General features: G+C 40.2%; 1 protein-coding gene across 1 annotated transcript in view; it reads right to left on the minus strand.

Annotated features, from left to right (window-relative positions):
* Positions 1–21,130, minus strand: part of Btaf1 (B-TFIID TATA-box binding protein associated factor 1) — a 94,950-nt gene extending 73,820 nt beyond the window's left edge. The window contains exons 1-4 of the mRNA XM_051199573.1: positions 20,851–21,130; positions 5,846–5,969; positions 2,747–2,861; positions 25–168 (exon numbers count right to left, since the gene is read on the minus strand). Coding sequence (XP_051055530.1) covers positions 25–168; positions 2,747–2,861; positions 5,846–5,969; positions 20,851–20,864 — 397 coding nt within the window. The 5' untranslated portion in view covers positions 20,865–21,130. The remainder of the gene's footprint in view (positions 1–24; positions 169–2,746; positions 2,862–5,845; positions 5,970–20,850) is intronic.
* Between the last annotated feature and the right edge of the window lie 1,919 nt (positions 21,131–23,049).

Genomic DNA, 23,049 nt, shown 5'->3' on the forward strand with positions numbered 1-23,049 from the left:
CACTTCTCCAGGACTACTACTAACCTGATTTTTCATCTTGGACCTCAAATTCTGCACCAGCAGACCCCAAAAGTGATGCACCATGCTGTAACAATCTGCATATATCAAATCTGTCAAAATTTAATCGATCTGTAGTAGATGAATCTTCCATAGAACTTTCTGTAGATTCTAGACAAGGTTTAAAAAATATTAAATTGACCATATAGTTAAAAGTGTAGAATGAAAGAACATGTCATAGCATTACTTGCAGTATTGGCTAATATTTAAGAAAAGCAAAGAAATAGAAGAGCCACTGTGATTTATCTACAATCACTCCTTAGTTATCTGTGAATCAATTATTAACTTGGTGGCTCCTCTTCTACAAACCATCAAAATGTTAAATGGGTATGTTTCCAACCATGAAAGCATCTCTGTGTTGACATATATGTTAAATATAATTTAATTTACTAAGGGTTTAAAAACCTCCAGAGTTAGTTTGATTTTATTATACTGTTAAATCAGAAGATAATAGTGCGCAAAATGTATTCATAAATAAGTGACAAACATTGTCTCTCCCTATGTTGGAGAAATACAAACTACTCATTCAATAGGTCTTGATTTTCATATTCTAATTGTTACCTCATGACAAACTATTGAAATTATAAATCCATTTGAGAACCAAGAATATCTTCAAAGTGTTCTACATTCTTGCCAAAAAAGGTCAGCTACTCATGTGCAACTATAACTGCTTACTAGCACAACAGTAAATCTGGCATTTTCAGTATTTACTATAAACTATAGTATAACTGCTTTAACATAAAATGACAATTGTGCCAATAAAGGACGCAGCCATGTGTACCAATTCGCTGCACAAATTGCGCCCAGTGCATACCCAAGGACAATGCCATTAAGAAGTTCTCCATTCAGAACATTGTAGAGTGTCTTTGATGCCTATGTGCTTCCCAAACTCTATATCAAACTGCCTTATTGTGATTACTGTGTGAGCTGTGCTATTCATAGCAAGGCAGTCAGCAATCAGTCTTGGGAAGCCCAAAAAGACCAAACACCCCACCACAATTTAGACCTGCTGATACAGCACCACAACCTCCACCAAAGCCCACATAAGAGGTGGCTTCATAAAGGCAGAAGAAAGAACGCCTCAAAAAATAAAATGGGACTTATATTTAAAAAAAAAAAAAAAAAACAACAAAAAACTAATGAATGTTTGCTAGCAATGTTAAGCACAATAATTTTAATGCTAGTTTAACTAGAACTGCATTGTATCTATCTACCAAGATAATATGGGAAAGAACTGAAAATAAAAGGTTCTGCCTTTACATTTAACAAAAGGCAAATTAACACAAATATTCAAAGTAACACATCAGAAAATAAAAGCAAAAACTATAAGATACGATTTATTCAAAAAACTAAAATGAATCTAGTTGCTCCTTACTGAATTCTCATTTAGGGAACATTTATTTTATCTTATGAAGTACCATACAATACTAGAATTAAAAAACAAACTCAACCAGCACTCAGAACATAGAGGCGAGTGGATCTCTGTGAGTTCTAGGCCAGCCTGGTCTACAAAGCAAGTTCCAGCACAGCCAGGGCTGTAACACAAAGAACCTCTGTTTCAAACACAAACACTCTTGGAAACTAAATTTGACAGAATTCATACCACTACATAACTGATAGTGTTGACAGAGTCTAAAACACAAAACTTAGATAAAATAATACACAATAAAAGTTCACTTAAGGAAAGGCGTTAGTGGCACAAGACTTTGATCCCAGCACTTGGGAGGCAGAGGCAGAGTTCAAGGCCAGCCTGGTCTACAGAGCAAGTTCCAGGGTAGGTTCCAAAGCAATACAAAGAAACCCTGTCTTGAAAAATCAAAAACAGTAAAAACAAAAACAAAAAAGTTCACTTAAGCTGCTGGGAAGTGGTGGCACATGCCTTTATTCCTCACACTCAGGAGGCAGAGGCAGACAGATATCTATGAATTTGAGGCCAGCCTGGTCTATAGAATATGCTCTAGGACAGCTAGGGCTAAACAGAGAAATGCTGTCTCAAAAAACCAAAAATAAAATAAATTAAAATAAAATCACTTAAATTATATGCTTTATATTGTCTCAAATCAAAGGCATATGGTTTGCTTTAAATTATCAGTATTATCAGTACAGGTAATCATAAAATAAGTACTACAATCTTTACTATACAACATTCAGAGAGAACAACAACAACAAAAACCACTAATTTGGGACAGCAATACAGCTCAGTAATAGAATTCTTGCCTGTCATCCACAAGGCCCTGGGTTTAACCCTCAACATCACAAAATCAAAACAACAAACAAGAAGACAAAAACCCTACACTGAGAGGGGACATGACCAAGGAGTTAGCTTGCCAAATATCCATATATAAATTACACTCAAGTTTAGAAAATAGCACACGATATGGTTTTTCAAACGACAGTGAAAAAATGGATTGTTTCCGATATTTACACCATATTCATTCTTGGAGATAATAAACTTAGTACCCTACAGGATTAAATATTTTAGAAACAAGAAAATATTGTTTATCCAGCAGTTTCTTTTAGTTTAGTGGCAAAAACTATCTTATTCAATATTCTTTCCTACCAAAGCTGAACCTGAAAATTTGAAAATTAAGCCTTTAAGTCAAAACTGAAATTATTAAACTACATATGTCACACTGTAGTTAATTCTACAGTTATGTTTTTTCAAACTACTTTTCTACTTTAAAGGCACCTTGTTTGGTTCTTGGCACTGGATTCCACTCGGGCACGTTTTTCACTATAGCTTCAACAGCTTGTCCTGCAGCAATCCGGGTATCCCAATTTGCACTCCTTAAATATATTAATACCTTAAAATTATAAAATAAAATAAATTACATATTAAAACAAAAGTTTGTTCTAGGTAACCAGAAAAATATTAATTTGTTATTAATTTATAATCTAGGGTCCTTCAAACACTATAATACACTAAGAACTATTAAACCAATTCATAAATTTTGATTATTCACAGAAACATTACTATCACTTTTTTTACTCTATGTGCATGTGTGGAGGTCAGAGGACAACTTGCAGAAGCTGGTTCTCTCCTTCCACTATCAGTGTTCCAGTAACTGAACTCAGACTATCAGGCTTGGCAACATCCTCCTTTACCCACTGAGACATTTCTCCTGCCTTCACTACCATCTTCAAATAGGGAAAGCGGAACCAGACATGATGGTGCACATCTTTAATCCCAGCACTTGGGAGGCAGAGGCAGATGTCTCTCTGTGAGTTTGAGGCCAGCCTGGTCTACCAGGCAAGTTCCAGGGCAGCCAGAGCTGTTACACAGAGAGACACTGTCTCAAAAAAGGAGGGAGTGGGGACTAAATATTTAAAGGTATTTTCAAAATAACATAGTTATTTAACATACTGAAAAAGAAATCTGGGCTGGCAAGATAGCTCAGTTAATAAGTTCCTAGCCATGCAGGCATGAAGACCTAAACTCAATAATCCCTAGAACCCAAGTAATAAACCAGGAAATATGGCCAGCATTTACAATCTCAGCATTGGAAGACAGAGAAGCAGATTCCTGGGGCTTACTTGACCAGCCAACATGGATTATGCTCCCAAGGAACAAAAGTCACAGCTGACCTCTGATATATACAGGACATGAGTGCACACTCTTTCTCTCCTCTCCTCTCTCTCCCCCTCCCTCCCTCCCTCTCTCTGTCTCTCACTCATACACATGCATACACACAGCCAAGTACATATCTTATTTATTCTCACTACTTAGCAACTCAGAGGCTAGGGCAGGAGAACTGCCAATGTCTTAAGCTATAGTGAGTTCCAGACCACCCTGAGCCACAGAGTAAGACACACACACACACACACACACACACACACACACACACACACACACACACGAGGAAAATCAAGTGTCATGCCTGACATGGTCATCCATGTCTTTAATGCCAGCATCTAGGAGGAGAGGCATGTGGATTTCTGGGAGTTCAAGACCAGCCTAGTCTACAAATCAAGTTTTAGGACAGCAGGCCAGTTATACAAAGAAACCCTGTCTTGAAAAAAAAAAAGGAAGGGAGAGAGGGAAGGAGGAATAGACCCAGAAACACATCTCCATACAATAAAAAAAAAGTATATAAATTTCCATTACAGTATTTTTCACAACATAAATGTCCACTGACTATCAGACAAGATGTAGTATACTGTATAACTACTGTCCATTCATATGCATAGAATTAATTATCATTTTACAATAAAGAATGAAATAATAAAACAGTACAATAAGAACACATTATTTTACATGAAGCATGTCATAAGAGACCACATACAGCACAGTTGTTTTGCACAAAATATTCAGAGACAACTCTACAAAGTTAGTTTAATAGCTGCTAGAGCTGAGTATGTACAGCAACTGCTGAAAGGGATGTGGTGTCCTTCTATATGATAAAAAACACTTTAAGATTAGATTTGTTATGCCAGACAGTGGTGGCACACAACATTAATCCCAGCACTCTGTAGGCAGAGGCAGGCAGATCTCTGTGACTTCAAGGCCAGTCTGGTCTACAGATTGAGTTCCAGGACAATCAGAGCTACACAGAGAAACCCTGTTTCAAAAACCCAAAAGGTAAGGGGATAAAGACTACCCCCTTGGAAGTCAGCTCTCCATTTCTTCCCTTGTAATAATAAGAAACACATATGCCTCTCCACTCACCTTACAGATGAGTATAATAATGCCTAGTATGTATCCTTTTCTACTCTAAGAGTGTAGGGTCTTTAGTTATCCATCAGTCTCTCCATCTATAGCTTGTAGAAATTCAGATGATGTTTGATACTATTAGCCCTCATGGTACCAATCACACAATACATATTTGCATGTGTTGAAAGGATGAAAGGGAACTTATAACTCTGACTCCTACGCATCAGGCATGGAGAAATAAATGAGAATGAAAGGAGAGGGTTAGAGTCTAGTCACTAGACTCTCTTGGGGCTTCCAATGTCTAGACAATCATATGCCCTCACCCTAACTGTTAACTAAATGGTTCTCAACCTTCCTAATGCTTTGACCCTTTTAACACAGTTCCTCATGTTGTAGTGACCCCAAACCATAAAATTGTTTTGTTGCTATTTCAGAACTGTAATTCTGCTACTATTATGTATCATAATGCAATTATCTGATATGCAGGATAATCTGATGTGAATCCACAACGGGTTAAGAAACACTGCTCTAACTCCTGCCATTTCCCTGCTTCTGCCATCCCCAAGTATTACTGCTTTATTGTGCATTTCAGGGAATTTAACACATGGAATTTGTCAAATATTAACGTATAGGTACATTTCAATATATCCACAGTTTAACAAAAATACAACATTACATAGGAAAAGACATGTACTAGGACTACAGAAACACTGACCCACCAAAACAGAAATTTCCCATTCCAAACAGCTCAACTAGCATCATATATTCAAGCAGTGCCCAAAAGCATTCATCCATTTGAAAACTACCAACTATCATATAATTACTAGTCATTAAGAACAAGTCAGACCACTAACAAACCAGATTAGCAACTTAGTTCATTCCCAAATTGGGTCAGATTCAAATTTGTTACACAAGGGAAAGGTTCAATATTAACAGATCCCTTAAACAATTCAAATTGATTTAAATAATTTTTCTTTCAAACAAATAGCAACTTTGAATAACAATTTGGAGAGCTAAAGATATTTAATGGAATTCAAAGAACACAAGGTTACTTAGGGTGATTTTACTGTTCTGTTGTTTCTCTGCCTATGGACAAGTCTTTATACTTATATTACATAAAAAACAATGAGTTCTTACCTTAGATAACAAATTATTTAGTTCATGAGGATGAAGCTTCACTACTTCTCCAAGTTGCTGTGCAGCAGCTTTTCTTGTAACTGGAGTAGTACCAGTATCCAATAAGATAAAAAGACGATCAAGTCTATAATAATAGCAAAAATACAACAGTTAATCTGGACCTGTTTTCCTCATAAGCTTGAAGCAGAAAATATATTAAACATCCCTGAAGCCAGACGGTGATGGCACATGCTTTTAGTCTCAGCACGGCAGGGGGAGTTCAAGGCCAGCCTGATCTATGGAGTGAGGACAGGCTCCAAAGATACACAGAGAAATTCTGTCTTGAAAAACAAAACAAAACAAAAACAAAAACAACAAATAAAAAACAAAACAAAAACAAGCAAACAAAAAAAAACCCTCTGAACAAAGCCCTGTGCTGGGAGACAAGTATCGTGGCATGTGCCTGTAAACCAGGACCTAAGAAAGGGCAGAAAGATCAAGAGTTACAGACACAGCTATGTAGCAAATTCAGGGCCAACCTGGGCTATGCAAAACCTTGTCTTGAAAGTTAAAAAAAAAAAAAAAATTAAATGATCTGTACCATGGCTATAAGATAGACTATCTTTGATCTCAAGGAAGGAGGAACAGGAGCCAGCAATAAACTGACCATGGTGGTCCGTGCCTATAATCCCAGCATTAGAAAGCTGAGGCAAGACTGTCACAAAGTCAAGGATAACAAAGACTATATAGTAAGTTCCAGTCCAGCCTGGGCTCTAGAGAAGACCTTGTCTCAAAAATACATAAAGAAATGAAATTTAAAAAGAGCTAGCCATTAAAAAGAATGCAACTTGCAAAGTAAATAATATGGCTTGGTTATAATTCAAGGTAAAAAGAAAACAATAGGATGACCAGGTACTTGGGAGGGAGGCAGAGACAGAGAGAGGCTGTAAGCTTGAGGCTAGCCTAGTCTACAAAAAAGTGCTCCCAACAAGCCAGGACTGCATAAAGAGACCTTGTCTTAATAAATAAATAATAAACTAATGAAAGAGGAAGGGAGGGGGAGGGGGGAGGGAGGGAGGGAGGGAGAACTAAGCGCAATCCTAACAGAAACATAAAGAAACTAGTAGTTAGGATATTGAAGAAAACCATACGTAGAAACAAAATATACATAGTGTAGTAATTAAGCAAAGCATCATGAGTGTTGAAAGAACTATGAGATTTTAAATCTTAGAAATGAAGATGTCAAGCAGAGCTGTGTGGTACATGCTTATAATCCCAGCACTTAGGAAAATGGGGCAAAATGATCTATTTGAGGGTGAGACCAGCCTGGGCTACAACTGAGATCAAGACCAATGTGGGCTACATGCCAAGACTTTGCTGTAACTCCCCATCCCATCCCACCTCCTACAAAGAAAAAACGGTATCATGGAAAGAAATGAAAAAAAGATGGCAAGCTCATCAGTGGTAGGGAAAGTATAGCTAGAAGAGCACAAAATGATAGTTGGAATGGACAGCTAACATTCAGGAGAAAGCTGGTAGGTAAGAGTCATCTGCACAGAGGTAATAAACATGGCAATTAATATATTCCTGAGTTTGTAACTCATATGGGATAATGACACAAACACAAACCCTAGTTCTGCCACTTATAAACAAGGTGTGCAATAAAACCACAATAGATTATGCCTAAACAGTAAAGGTGGACAAAGTCACAACTAACTAGCCTTTCTGAGTCACATGGTAGCCTTGCCACCACGCTAACCCACTTAAGTAAAGTTAGTACCATGTTTATGAGAGGAGGCTTCATATTTGGGATTTTTTTTTTTTTTTAAGTCTCCCTGTTAAATCCAACTAAATTTAACCTCCTACTTAAAGTCTTTATTTAACAAACTGCAACCTCACTTGGCCCAGATATACATTTTAAATCTTAAATTTTACGGAAGGCAAAACTGCCAAAAATTAAATATTTAAATAGCTTTATTATAAAGAAATAGTTGAAGGGGCTGGGAGAGAGCACATTGAGTAAGAGCACTTGGTGGGCAAGCATGAAGGCTGAATTTGAATCCCTAGCACCCATAATTTTAAAAAGCTGGGCATGGCCATGTATGTTCCCTGGAATCCCAGGGCTATGGGAGTCAGTGACAAGTGGGTTGCTGCGACTTGTTATCTGCTGGCCTAGCTGGTGGTTCCATGAGACTCTAGCTCAAAAGAATAGGTAGTGGAAGACAGAACAGGACACCTGTATTTTCCTATGGCCTCTGCAAACATGTACGCTACATAACTCACATAAGCCACACTGACACAGAGCTGAAGATCAAAATCTTTGCCACAGAGGTTTATATCTGTATTATTTAAAATATCACGGATGCTCTCATACAACGTGTGCAGTTCACATCAACTGAGGATTCAACTATGGAAAAAACACCCCCCACCCCCAAAAAGAAATAGACTGAATGAAGAAACCTCTGTCATTTGTGGTTTTGGTTTTGGTGGTGGTGGCAGTGGTGATGGTGGTTTGGTTCCCCAACAACCCAGAGACAGGGTTTCTCAGCATAGCCCTGGCTATCCTAGAACTTACTCTGTAGACCAGGCTGGCCTTGAACTCACAGATCACCTGCCTCTGCTTCCCGAGTGCTGGGATTAAAGCTGTGTGCCACCACTACCTGGCTTCTGTCATTTGTTGGGAGATCCTGCCACACTCACCTAAAATTTTACTTAGGCTCCTCTTATTTTGGAGTACAGAACTAGATTTTGTGTGTGTGTGTGTGTGTGTGTGTGTGTGTGTGTGTGTGTGTGTGTGTGTGTGTGTACATATGACAATTTAACATTCTTATAAAAGTTTTTAAAATTTTTAATCACTGATATGTTTATCATATCTTTATGTGATGCCAGTTTGTTAAATTGTGCCTCTGGAAAAACTACTCTAAAATTTATTATCTGTGATTTTTTTTTATTTTTATTTATTTATTTATTTTTTTAATATGATCGAAAGCAAGGCTAGTTGCAAAAGCAGCACTCTAAAGAGCCTTCAGCTGCTGGCTGAGGCTTTAGGATGGCACATAAGGAAGTCATCAGTCTCATTATCAGGGAAGGGCAGAGCCTTCATCCAGTAGCTGATGGAAAGAGAAGCAGACACTGAGCTGAACTCCTGGAATCCAGTTGCAAAGACTGAGGAGTGATAAGCAAAGGGGTCAAGACCAGGCTACAGAAACCCACAGAGACAGCTGACCTGAACAAGGAGGAGCTAATAATGGGCCCCCAGACTGATAGCTGGGAATCCAGCCTGGGACTGACTCAGACCCCCCTGAACGTGGGTCTCAGTTAGAAGGCCTGGGCAGTCTAAGGGACCTCTGACAGTGGAACCAGGATGTATCCCTGGCACACAAAAGGACTTCTGGGAGCACATTCCCCATGGAGGGATACTCCCTTAGTCTAGAAGCAGGACTTGACAGATTTTAATCATCCCTCCTGGAAGGTCTCACCCTCCCTGGGAGTGGATGGGGAATGGGGGGGAGGGGGGGAGGGTTGGCAGGCATAGGAGGATGGGAGGGTGTGGGAACTAGGATCGATATGTAAAATAAGAAAAAAATATAAAGTTAAAAAATTTAAAAAAAAAAGAAGAGCCATTACCAATATATTTGTAAATACATATACAGCAAAATACACTCTTAAGGAAAGCCTGGTACTTATAAGACCATGTCTTGATACCCTGATACTCTCCTAGCCTCAATTACCCTTTCCCCAGTAGCTGGTCACAATACCTGTATCATAAATCCATAAATCCACTCTCTCTACCTTCTACTAACTATGCAAAGATCTCTCTCTCTCTCTCTCTCTCTCTCTCTCTCTCTCTCTCTCTCTCTCTGTGTGTGTGTGTGTGTGTGTGTGTGTGGTTTCTTTTCTTTTTAACATTTTTTATTAATTTTTTTTTTTTACATTCCAATCCCAGTTCCCATCCTTCCACTCCCTCCCCACCTGCAAAGATCTCTTGATCTCTATTTTCCATATGTTACTTTAGAGCCAAACATCTTCAGCAAATGCTTAATTATTAAACACATTTATCCCTGGGGCTATAATGTGCTTGCCCAAGCATGAGGACCTGAGTGCAAACCCTAGACCCCACATTTTAAAAGGTAAGCATTGTGATGCACACTGCTAGGAAGGCAAAAGACAGGTGGGTGCCTGGGGCTCAGTGATCAATCAACCTACTCTTATCGGGAGTGTCAGCTCAGTGAGAAACTGTCTCCAAAAACAAGATGTTTATTATCTTAGGGATGTCAAAGATTGTCATTAGACCTCCACACAAATGTGTATACACATATATACACACCTGGTCATGTGAAATTTAATCCTGGAAAATATGAATTATAAACACTTGTAGGTCACCAATAAACCCTTAAGCTCCAATTCTAAGAGCATTTTTATGAATTCAAATTTTCTTGGTTCTTCTATGACTTTTGACCAGCAAGTATTTATTCTTAAATCCTTTCCTTCTCAAGTTTTCATTACCTTGGGAGTCTCCAAGTATTTCTTTACTTCACCTTCTATTCATACCACTCTTTCTGTGAAAGTTCAGAATCCAGACAATCTTTGGTTGCTCATCTCACCAGTTTCGTTTTTTAGGAAAGTACATACTATCATTTGTTTATAATCAGTACAAAGACACCAAATTAGCTCATCTACACACTTCCAATTGCCTTTAAGTATATATAATTCATACTAAATGTGATCTGGTTGTGAGAATAACTTCCTAAAGTATACTTTGATCAAATCACTACCTTATCCTCAAACTGTCAGTGACTCACCATCACCTACCAAATAGTAACACAAAACAAAGTAGTATAACCCAAATATAGGTTTTGGATTTCCACATATAAAATCTCCTCTCTTTCCCCTCTCTTTCTTCTCTTTCCTCTCCCTCTCCCCCTCTCTCCCCCCCCCTCTCAGACAGGGTTTCTCTGTGTAAGGTCTGGCTGTCCTGAACTCACTCTGTAGACCAGGTCAGCCTTGACTCACAGAGATTTGCCTGCTTCTGCCTTCTAAATGCTGGGATCAAAGGTGTGCACAACTACTGTCTAGCAAACTTAATTTTTTTATCTATTTTACTTTATAGATAGGGTCCTCATAGAGATTCGACTTGCCTGAACTCTCGATGCAGCTGAGGCAGGCCATGAAATCCTGATCTTTCTACCTCCACCGCTCAAGCGCTGGAATTACAGGTATGTGCCACCTAAGTATCGAATGCAGGGCTTTATACATTCAAGCACTCTAACAACTGAGCTATATCCAGTCTCAACAATGTCTTATAAACTGAACTTGGGGATACATGACTATAATCTTGAGTTCAAACTCAACCTGTGCTTTATAACCAAAATATTGTCTTGGTTCACCAATAAACCTTTATATTAGTTTATTTTTATTGCTGTCATAAAACACCATGACTGACAGATGTAGCAGTACTTATCCTGGGAAGCTCACAGGCCAATTAACCTGGCTTTATAGAATAGGGGTGGAGGATGATGACAAGAGACCCTGCCTCAAAAAAAGTAGAGGCACCTGGCAGTGTTGGCACATGCCTTTAATCCCAGCACTCAGGAGGCAGAGGCAAGCATTATGTGTATGAGTTCAAGGCCAGCCTGGTCTGTTACAAAGAGAAATCCTGCCTAGGAGAGAGAGAGAAAAAAAAAAAAAAGGTAGAGACAAGTACTGACCTGAGGAATAGTCCTCTGTTCACCACACTCCTAGCCATGGATCTTTGATTCCTCTCTAACCCAATGCTGACCTTATCTATCTCACTAAGTTCCTCTTGGTGCCCTCCCCCCTTTCTGCAACGCCTTTATCCCAATGCCATGTCCTATCTCTGCTCACCTATCAGTCAACTGCCCAGAGATCATTGTCTTCTTCAATTTATTTATTCTTCTTCTGGTTTATTTATTCTTACTTTTCCACCACAGAAGCAAACAAAATTGCCTCCTTGAATAGAGGAATAAACACACAAGAATACTTCTCTAGTATTATTGATCAAAGCACTTTTGGGAATTCCCTTCCTTATTTGAGACAGCAAATTAGAAACCACAAAAAAAAAGAAAAACAAAGGAATAAACAGAGAAGGTCTGACAAGAGGGCAGGCTGACCTGTTAATCTAGGGTAGCCAGCTATGAGACAAATAGGGTACTCATCAGGGCCAGGCCACAGTGAATAGTGTGAACTGGTAGAGGATGGGGGAAACCCATGAGATAAAATCAGTATTATATTAGATAGTAGGCACAACCCTTGATGAGGGAGGCTAGATGACAAGAGAAAAGATAAATTAAAGGACAAAAGGGTCTGAAACAGAGTACTTTTCTTCCCTCCCCTCTTCCTAAACATACCTCCCCCCATATGAGGGGATGTTTGTTATACTGTTAATTTACATGTATAGGTGTTTTACCTGTATACATCTATGCATCTTGTGTGTGCCTGGTGCCAGTGGAAGAAAGAAAAGGGTGTTGGGTCCCCTGGAACTGGAGTTTACAGAAGGTTGAGAGCTACCATGTGAGTACTAGGAATCCAACTCAGAACCTCTGTAAGAGCACACAGTAGTTTTAAACCCTAAGCATCTCTCCAACCCTGCTTTTTTTTTTTTTTTTTTTTTTTTTTTTTAATGAGATGGTTCAGGACAGTTTTTCTGTGAGCTCCAGCTGTCCTGAAACTTGCTCTACAGAACAGGCTGGCCTAGAGATCCACCTGACCTGCCTCTGCACCCCCGCCCTAAGTGCTGAGATCAAAGGCATGTGCCAACACCTCCCAGATCCATTGTCTGTTTTTAAGACAAGGCTTTGTGCTTGAGATCATCCTGTCTCAGCCTAGGATGAGTACTAGGATCACAGGTATCTGCCATACTTGGTTACCACAAAACTTTGGCCAGGTATGGTGGCACACACCTTTAACTCCAGCACTCAAAAAGGCAGAAGCAGGCAGAGTGAGTTGTGGGTCAGCCAGGGTTATTCAGTGAGACCCTCTCGTCTTAATTCTCAGAAGGATACACAGATGAAAGAAACAGATAACAAATGCAAAGTGGAACAGAAGGTATTGGAAACTACAGAGTTAATTTAAATAAAACTTAAGGTATTTCAGGCTAAAATGATGAGTCAGTGTTTAAGAGTTTTTGTGGCTTTTGCAGAGATCCTAGGTTCAGTTCTCAGCACTCACATTAAGTGGCTTACAACTATCTATAACTCCAGTCCCAGAGGATCTAAAACTCTTCTGGCCTCCATGGACACTGCACACATGAGAGTAATACATACACTCCGGCATATAAAGAGTAACAAACCTTTTTCAAAATAAGGAATTATATTTGACAATATTCACTGGTTTTGAATTTACTGATGCTAAGAAATGTAGTCTGTTTTCAATTCAGAAAAATACAGAAGACATGATTCATGTTTGTTTCACCAAACTGATTTCAAACAAGTGCCCTGAAAATTGCCTTAAAAGGGTAAAGGGTATACAGATGTTTGTGAAAGTTCTGCAAGTAACTGCATTGTAACCTCTCTCCTCTCTAGATGTTGACCATATAATTTTTAACAGTTGTCGGACAGGGGTGGCTCACATGACAGCTCCCACATAGCAGACAGATCACAACCACCTGTAACTGCAGTTCCTGGGATCTGATGCCCTTCATGAAGTCCTCACAGCCACTGCATGGGCAGAACATAGACACAGGGCACACACGTACATGTACACACATACACATACACACCCCTAAATAGTAAAATAAATCTTTAAAAAAAAAAAAAAAAAAAAAAGAAGCAATGAGCACACCTTTAGTCCCAGCAGTCAGGAGGCAGAGGCAGGTGGATCTCTGAGTGTTTGATTGAGGCCAGTCTGGTCTACAGAGCAAGTTCCATGACAGACTCCAAAGGAATACAGAGAAACCCTCTCGAAATGGAGGAGGAGAAGAAGGAGGAAAGAAAGAAAGAAAGATAGAAGCAAGAAACAATAACCAGTCAAGTTTGTCCATTTAGGCGTTTTTTGTTTGTTTTTTCCTTCAAACTTACAGAAAACCATCCCCCTGTCCTTGCCTCCAGAGTGCTGGGGTCAAAGGTGTGTTCCACCAAAGCCTGGCTGGTTTGGGTTTTTTGTTTGTTTGTTTGTTTAAGATAAGGTTTCACTATGTAGCTCTAGCTGCCTTGGAACTAGCTCTCTGGACCAGGCTGGCCTTCAACTCAGAGATCCACCTGCCTCTGCCTCCTGAGTGCTCGGATCAAGGGCATGCACCACCATCTCCTGGCTATTTTGTTATTTTTTTCACAATGTAATTAAATAAACTTTATAGCAATTGCCTGTGCTATTTAAGAAATGAGGAGAATAAGCCTGGCAGTGGTATTACAAGGCTTTTTAATCTTAGCACTTGGAAGACAGAGGCAGGCAGGCAGATCTGAGTTCAAGGACAACCAGAACCACACAGAGACATACTGTCTTAGAGAAAGAAAGGGGGGAAGGAGGGAGGGAGGAGAGAGAAAGAGAGAGGGAGGGAGGGAGAGATGCTGGTATGAATAGTGCACCAAGTACCTCATATCAAGTTATTTTCCATTTTAAGATGTACATCTTCCAATTCATAATGAGAGTAACATAAAACCATGTTGATGTTTCTTTGTAAACAAGAAAGCAGACTAACTTAAGATGCCATGTAGAACACTCAAAGAACAGGAAGACGTGAAACCACAAAATCAGGTGCAAGCACAGATGGACAGTGCTTTGGCTGTTATCATTCTAATACCCAGAACACAGATGTATCCATAAATAGAGCTAATGAGTAATGGTGAAAACCTGTAATCAAGTTACGTTATTCCCTTAAGCTATTCTGCACTCCACCCCCATCCAACAACTTATAGTCTCTTTCAAGACTTTATCTTAAAGATAAAAAATAGTTAGCTAAACTCTTTGGCATAAATACATGTGATTTCCAATTATATGAAATTACACCTTTTTAAATGGTTAAAGTGACAAATTTTGTTGTGGTACCACAATTAAAAACACAAACATGGCTGGGAGTGTTGCTCAATAGTAGGAGACTTACCTACCATGAATATGTAAGGCTCTGGATTTAATATTCAACACAGTAAATTTAACAAACTTTATAAAAGTACTTTGAGAAATAAACCAAATTAACAGGTTGAAGTTTACCACAGTGAAATGGAAAGTCTTCTATAATACCTCCTCCACTTTTTCCTGATTGTCTCTGAATTTTCTAAAGAATGGAATTTTTTAAATGTAATTTACAATAATACTTCCTGTCAAAATCTCTCTCTCTCGTTTTTCAAGACAAGGTTTCTCTGTGAAACAGTCCTAGCTGTCCTGGAACTCACTCTGTAGACCAAGTTGGCCTCAAACTCACAGAGATCCACCTGTCACTGCTTCCCGAGTACTGGGATTAAAGGTGTGAGCCGCCACTGCCTGGCCCAATTTTTCTTTTCTTTTGACAGAGGATTTCTCTGTATAGCCCTGGTTCCATAGACCAGGATGGCCTCAGACTCAGAGATCCCCTGCCTCCAGAGTGCTGGGACTAAAGGAGCGCATCACCACTGCCCAGCTCCCTGTCAATCTTATGAAGGCTAAAATAACATACTAAGGGAGGAGGAAGAGCAGGCATAGCATACTTGTATTGACCCATGTAAGTAATTATTTCCCCTGTCCTTAGCACTTTCCCACATCAAGGAACTTCCTTTTGTCAGCATGTAAGCTAAGCACTGAGAAAGCAAACTCAGAAGGTTGCAAGTCACCAGATCATGGGGGTGGGGATGGGGATTGGAGATAATACTTCCTCCTACTTGTAGAATAGGCCTATAGATACAATGTTTCCAAGTATTGGGCAGTGTAGTGAGAATTAACAAAACAGAGCAAAAGTTCTGTTACTATGTAACAATTTGTTAAAAGACATGTTTCCATTTTCCTTCCTGAATCTTTACTGGCTAAATCACTTTCAATTCATAGATGGGGGGGGGGGGAGGGGGTTAGAGGGAACACACGCTTCTAGAATAAATCCTCAATGTTGTCAAAATACTTTAGATTTAGCTTTTATACATAAATCAGAGAAAAATAATATAAACTACATTTTTAAACAAATCAAGAAAAAAAAACTTGCCTAATAAGAAAATATTACTATACCATCAACTCAATCAGTTATGGCATAAACAGACAACCATACCAAAAACAATCCTTTTTACAAATCTATATCAGGACTGTCAAGAAGTAAAGCACTTCTGCTTAGCTTGATAACCCGAGTTCAAAACCCCAGCCCCCATTCACATGGTGAAAGAGAACCCTCAAATTGCCCTTTATATAAGCGTATCTCACACATAAAATATTTTCTAACCTACATTAAGCAAGGCATGGTGGTACATGTCTGCAAGCCCTGCAGTCAGAAGGTTGAGAAGAAGGCCACCAACTGGAGTCTGGCTTGGGCTACATAAGCAAGACCCAATCTCAAAGGAAGGCAAACCTAGGTCAAACTTAGAACCTAACAGTTATAGAATCACTACGAGTGAATAAGCCTTAACAAACCCACCAAGGTAGCCTTTTCTGTAATTCCCACTAAGTAAAAGATAACAGAAAAATGTTTCACAAAGTAAGAGGATGGAATTCAAAGATTTAGCAAATATGACTGCAGGCAAAACCACAAACTCTTAAGTACTTTGATGGGGGAGTGTGGGGTGGTAAATGTTTAAAAATCACATAACAAGTTAATTTAGCTGACTTTCCAGAATCCACATTTTAACAGCAGATAAACAGTTAAATTATTTTAAATTCTAACATATATGTGTGTGTGTGTGTGTATATATATACATATATATACATATACATACATATACATACACACACACACACACACGTTCTCTCTTGCAAGCACCTAAAGAAGACATCATCTTCCAATGATATCTTGCTGAATTTTACAGAGAATTTCAAACTCTGCCCGAGTTTGCAATCTTAAAGACTCGGTCAAAAGCTCACACCTTGTCACAGTCTAAGTACATACAATAAAGACAATCCTTAGAACAATACAAGCACAATCAAAATTTTTGGTCATGTAAAATATAGGGTTAGATTATATACAGTTTACATCATAAAAAGCCATGTTATAATACCAGGACCTATTTGAAACTGTTACTTTTTATTTGTTTGTTGTTTCTTGAGACAGGGTTTCTCTGTGTTGTCCTGGCTGACTTAGAACTCACTCTGTAGACTAGGATGACCTGCCTCTGCCTCCCAAGTGCTGGGAGTAAAGGTGTATACCACCACCACTCAACTTGATGATTTGTTTTTAAAAGCATGATCCTGGGCTCTGCAGTTTAGAACACTGGCTCTTCTTCCAAAGTCCTGAGTTCATTTCCAGCAATCTCATGTTAGCTCTCACAACCACCTAGAATGGGATCTGATGCCCTCTTCTGGCATGCATGTATACAAAAACAGATAAAGCATTCATACATAAAATAAATCTTTAAAAAACAAAAAAGACACATCCTGCTCTTTCAGAGGACCTGAGTTAAATAGCCAGTACGCATGTCAGTACACTCACAATAAACTAACTCCAGCTCCAGGGAATTTGATGCCTCTGGCCTCCAAGGTCACCTGCACTCACATGCATCATACCCTATCCATATACAGGCACAAACATATACATAATTAAAACTAATAGTTTAAACTATAATATATATACCTTTATAAGCATATATAATATACTTATAAATATGCAATATGCAAATCTAAAGTAAATGTTTTTCTTCCCAGCAACAAGAACTGCGTAGCTAGGTGCCTGACCTGCCAGTGTACTATAAACCTAGTTCTCCAGAGGGACAGGCTGATAGTTGCAGGCTAGCCTGGGGTACTGTAATTCAGTTATAACCCAGTGGTAAAAGTATTTGCCTGGTATTCACAAGTCTCTTGAGTTCAATCCCCAGTATAACCAAACAACAAAAACCTACAGTTGAACTAGGAAACACTCACTGAGAAAGTGGCACATTCCAGTGGTATCAGTTATAGGAAATGGAAGTAATAGCTTGGGCACTACATTGGAACCCCTGTCTCCAAAAAGAAAAAAGAAAAAATGAAACCCTAAATAGTGTGAGTAAAGTAAAACTCAGGAAAAAGGCTTCCTGAATGAATAAAGTAATATATAGGCATTGAGGTACAACTAAGATTGTAATGAGAAGGACTTGAGATGGGAAGGTAAGTGTCCCAGGAATAAAGAATGGGAGGTAAAAACATTCTGGGGAAGGAAGATAAAAGTGAGAGAGGGATGTAAGTGCAGAAATACAAAAATGAAGCCAGAGATCTACAAGAAGTTTGGGAATTTGGACTTTATCCTAAGACGAAAGCTAGTAAATTTTAAGCAGAAAAATAATAGCATTAAAATTTGCATATGAGCAAATAACACATCTAAAGTGATGAATAAATTAGAGATCCTGGAGGGAATAAGAACAAGGAAAAGGCTGTTGTGAGCTGGCCACGTCAATCTGCTGCTTTACCTGCTGCTGCTGCAGGTGAAGGCATCTGACAGGTGGACCTCACAACCTGAGTTCTATCCCTGGGACCCAAGGAAGAAAGGAGAAAACTGACTCCAAAAGTTGTCTTCTGCCCTCCATATGTACACTCACAAAAATATTTTTTAAAAGATGTCTTTCAAAAAAATAGAAAGAATAAAAGAGAGATGCATTTATTTTTGCTTCCTACCTGTGGATGTTGTGTGGCCAGCTGTCTCATGATCACATAAGCCTTCCCCACCATGATCAACTTTACCCTCAAAATGAGCCAGAAGAAACCCCTTTTCTAAAGGAGAAAAAATAAAAAATGGAGGGGTTGCTGTTTCAGATGTCTTGAACTAAATGATAGAGCATAGATGACTGTGACAATTACAGAAAAACAAAGAGGCAGGATTGGACTTAGTGACTGGCAGAATAGAGGGAATGGAAAAGACAGAAAGTCAAAGATTATTCCAGATTTCAAGACAGAGGAAGGAACAATAGTACCAATATATCCCCTGTTAGAAATGTATACATAAAAGCTTTACAATAAAAGCTTTCTCTACAGTTATGCACATTGGCACTGACTGCAAAAATATTTTTAATTTGATTCTGGCATATGATTTCTATTTCTCAAACTATCTTCTGCCTATTTTACATAAAAAGTACTTAAATAAGCCTCCACTTCCACAACACCAACAAGAGAAAAATGAAGCCTAAATATTTAGCCCAGACATATGCTGAGTGCATAAGGTCATACCTGAAACTACACGGTTTGACTTCCAAATTGAGCCCACAAATATATTTTAAAGTCCAATACACCCCCCACACAAACAGACAATGTATCCCAAAGTGTTTGCTTGAACTGATATTAGTAAGCCAAGCACAGGGCAGCTTTTTATAAATTGTGGCAGGGAATAGGGAAAAAGACATACAGGAACAACAGAAAGCACTACTCTGTGAAACTAAACAATAAGGACAAAAGTCTTCAATGCCCACTCATTCTTCAAAAATTGGGTGTCCTAAACTAGGGTCCATAGATTAGTGTTAAGCAAAGAAGATGAGTCTTTTTAAGCACTGTCATTTTGCCTCTATAAAGTTTTCCAACATTGTACAAATATATACCTACCTTATGAAAGGAAGTACTAATTCCCTTAAACTAGAAAGGCCTGATGAGGCAAAGTGACAGACACTACAACTCTAGTCCCAGAACCAGAGGAAGGTGGATCCTTCAGAGTTCAAGGATAGCCTGGGCTACAAGAGACCCGGGGGGGGGCGCAGAGGATAAGTGTCATATTGTTTACATATCAACATATTTCTTGTGTATGCACTTACCCATTTACATAGAAGATAAATTATGATAGTTATCTGTACTTGCAGAAAAAAATGTCACTTATATTCTCTTAAAGCAGTTTTATAGGTGCTGAAATAAAAATCTTTCTCCCACAGAGTGGATGAATCTGCTTATGAAATAAAAATTAGATGTCCCGTACTACTGGTACCTAACAACCCCCTTCACTCAACTCCCATGGGCTTCTTCCACAGACTATTTCATCAGTTACATAGGGAGTTTGTGAGGGATGGGTTAGTCTTTTGTTTGAAGAGAAAACTTCAGCAGCACATACTGTACTCAAAAGAATGTGTTCAACTAATTGCGAAAAAGGAGTGAAAGCTGTTTATCTTCATCATTTATCTCCTTCAGTCCGTATGTCGAAAGGACTCAATCCTCATTTAAGTTACCTCATCATCCCTAAAGAACTGGGTAACTCTTTCTGACTAAACACAGACAGCCCAGCCTCTGCTTAAATGTCATCGAGACACCAAAAGCATTTCCAAGTTTCCCAATCCGTTCTATTATCAGAAGCTATACAAGTTAAGTGCTTAAGTTTTTTTTTTTTTTTTTTACAATTTTCTTGGACTTTTCCACAGTGGGCACAATTTTACAATAATTTAAGATCTGTCTCTCTTGGGGGAGGGGGAAATGCTAAAACAGTCATCTGGTTAAGACTACACGCTGATGACGGAATGCTTAATGCCGAACAAAAGGAGGAATTATACCGTAAGAAAAAAAACGAGAAGGGCTATACCCTTAACGCTGTAAACGTCTTAAATGTAGTATAACCAGATGGTCTCTTGGCTAACAGTATTTCAACCTCCCCCTCCTTCGACAGTTACCACCAAGTTTTGCCGTGAAATATGGTGGTTAAGGGACCAGACTTAGGTACGAAGGAAGAAAAGAGACTCGCCCAGAATTCAAAGAGGGAAGAGAAACCACGGGAGAAAAACGTGGGGAGGAAAAAAGCCAGCTCGAACGCGCCAAGGAGTCACGTTGAAGGAGGAAAAGCCTTTCTTGAGCCCACTTCCCCGAGTGACCCGAGTCCCAAGCGCCCGCCAGCCGAGGGGCGAACTCGGAAGTCCGGCCGAGGGAGAAGCGGCGCTGCTGCCCGCGCTGAGGCGCCGCGCCGGGAGCGGGAGCCGACAGCCTTGCCCACGCGCGCTCCCCGTTAGCGGGCCGGCGGCGACACCCACCTGGAGACCGCCATGGCCGGCGCCGGCGGTTCGGAACTCCCGGGGAGCTACACGCCGCGCCGCTGGGGCGCTCGTCTCCCGAGCAGAGCGGCGCAGGCCCGGGCCGTCGGGCGCGGGGCAGCAGGCGGCGCGGCGTGTAGCGGCCGGCACGGGCCTTCGGGCAGGGGCCGCCCACCCCAGCTCGTCCCCGACGCGGACGGGGTCCTTCCCACGGGCGGAGGCGGCGCCGCTCTGACCCGCAGCACTTCAAACCCGGTGCCCCCAGCCCCGCTCTCCGCTGACGCAAACGTCGGGACGCCGGACTCGGCGTCAGGGCGTCGGAAGTGACGTCATCGACACGTGGGGCGGCGCGCCGCCGGCCGCGCTTGCAGCGGGGTTGCTGAGCGGGGTCGGGACGGGAGTCCCAGTCTTGAGATTAGGGAGGGAAGTGAAGAGAGGTCTGTTTTCCAGAGCAGGAAGGTTAGCTAGCTAGAGTTCTGGAAGTTCAAGGCCTCGGAGTCTAAGTGCCTTCCATCCTGACCCTACCCCTCTAGGCTGTTCCCCAAAGACGAACGACCTCTGAAGGGAATTTGCGACTCCGTCCCGGGTCGCGGTGCTTAGGGCGGGGTGAAGTCAAGGGAGACCTGCAAAGGACTGGGTGGGGTGGTGCATGCCTATAATCTTATTACCCGGGAAGCTGAGGCAGAAGATTGTGAAATTGGAGGTCAGTCTGGGCTACATAGCGATTTCCAGGCCAAGAATTTGCAGTGGTTCCGCGAGGAAGAGGGGAGGGAGGCTTAAGCGTACACTAGTATTTACCAGAAGTTCTGTTACATGTTGAAAGGACTGCCCAAACACTCCTCTGTTTACTACTGGGGCCTCTTACCGCCTTAAAATTTATTTTTATGCCAGTAGTCAAACTAGTATTTCTCTAGTTTGAGCAAGCCTAGTTTATTGGCCACTGACCGATCAATCTTCAAAAGGTACATGTCGTGTCACTCCTCCGCTTATAAAACATGCCCATTGGCTTCTCATTACCTTTTTAGAAGTTATGTCTCAATCCTTGTGTCTGTCATCTGTAAGATGAGAAGCACTGTAGAAGGCTGTGAAAATAAAATGAGGTCATGTATTTAGAAAAACTCAAGAACTTAATGAACTAGAAAGTAGGTATGTATGGGAAAGGTAACTGCTAAAGTTCTATGCAGGAGGGTTACATTATCTCATACAATCACAAGGCAAGGCTGCAAATAATGTGACGTTTTCCCAGTTTGTTATTTGGTGGTGCTGGGGCTAGAACTCAGGACTTCACGTACTCTTGGTCAGTGCTTTAGCACTGACTTACATCCTCAGCCTGTAAAGAAGCTTTAATCTTCACTTTAAAGTGAAGAAAGTAAGCTCTAAAAATTTAAATAATCGTCTAGCTCCAAGACAGTAATAATATTTAATTTCCTGCCAGGCTGTGGTGACACACACCTTTAATCCTAGCATTCGGGAGGCAGAGGCAGGCAGATCTGTGGGAGTTCAAGGCCAGCCTGATCTACAGAATGAGTTCCAGGACAGTCAAGGCTACAACAGAGAAACCCTGTCTCGAAAACACAAAACAAAAATATTTCCATTATTCAGAGGACCTAGATTCACTTCCCAGCATCCACAGGGTGGCTCACAACCATCTGATGCCTTTTGACTTACATGAGCGTCAGACACACATGTGGTATGCATAGAATCCTGTAGGCAAAATCTCATAAGTGAAAAAAGGGTTTGGGAAAAAAGTCAACATAAATGCAGAAATGTTTTCCTAGTACATAAAACAGAATACTTGAGAAGAGAATGACAGAGACCTGAACTAGGTGATAAGGGAGAAACTAAGGTGTTTAAACTGATAACTATATGGCAAGAGTGGCTAGCTATGTAAAGCTCCTGGGAGTTCTCTAACTCATTCATACACCTAAGATTAGTCAATTCTGATGGGAAGGGTAAAGGGGCTTGTAAGTAAGAGGTGAAATGATCTGTTATAGAATATTATTTTAAGATGTCTTATATTTGTTTATGCTGTGGAACACTTGTTTAATGATGCAAAGATGTGTTGTATTTGTTTAACTCTGTGAACCTGTTTTACTTTGCCTGTCGAAAACACCTGATTGGCCTAATAAAAAGCTGAACAGCCAATAGCCAGGCAGGAGAGGAGTGGGAGAGACTTGGCAGGCAGAGAGAATAAAAAGG

This window comes from Phodopus roborovskii, unplaced genomic scaffold (genome assembly GCF_943737965.1).
Source record: "Phodopus roborovskii unplaced genomic scaffold, PHOROB, whole genome shotgun sequence".
Classification (NCBI taxonomy): Eukaryota; Metazoa; Chordata; class Mammalia; order Rodentia; family Cricetidae; genus Phodopus; species Phodopus roborovskii.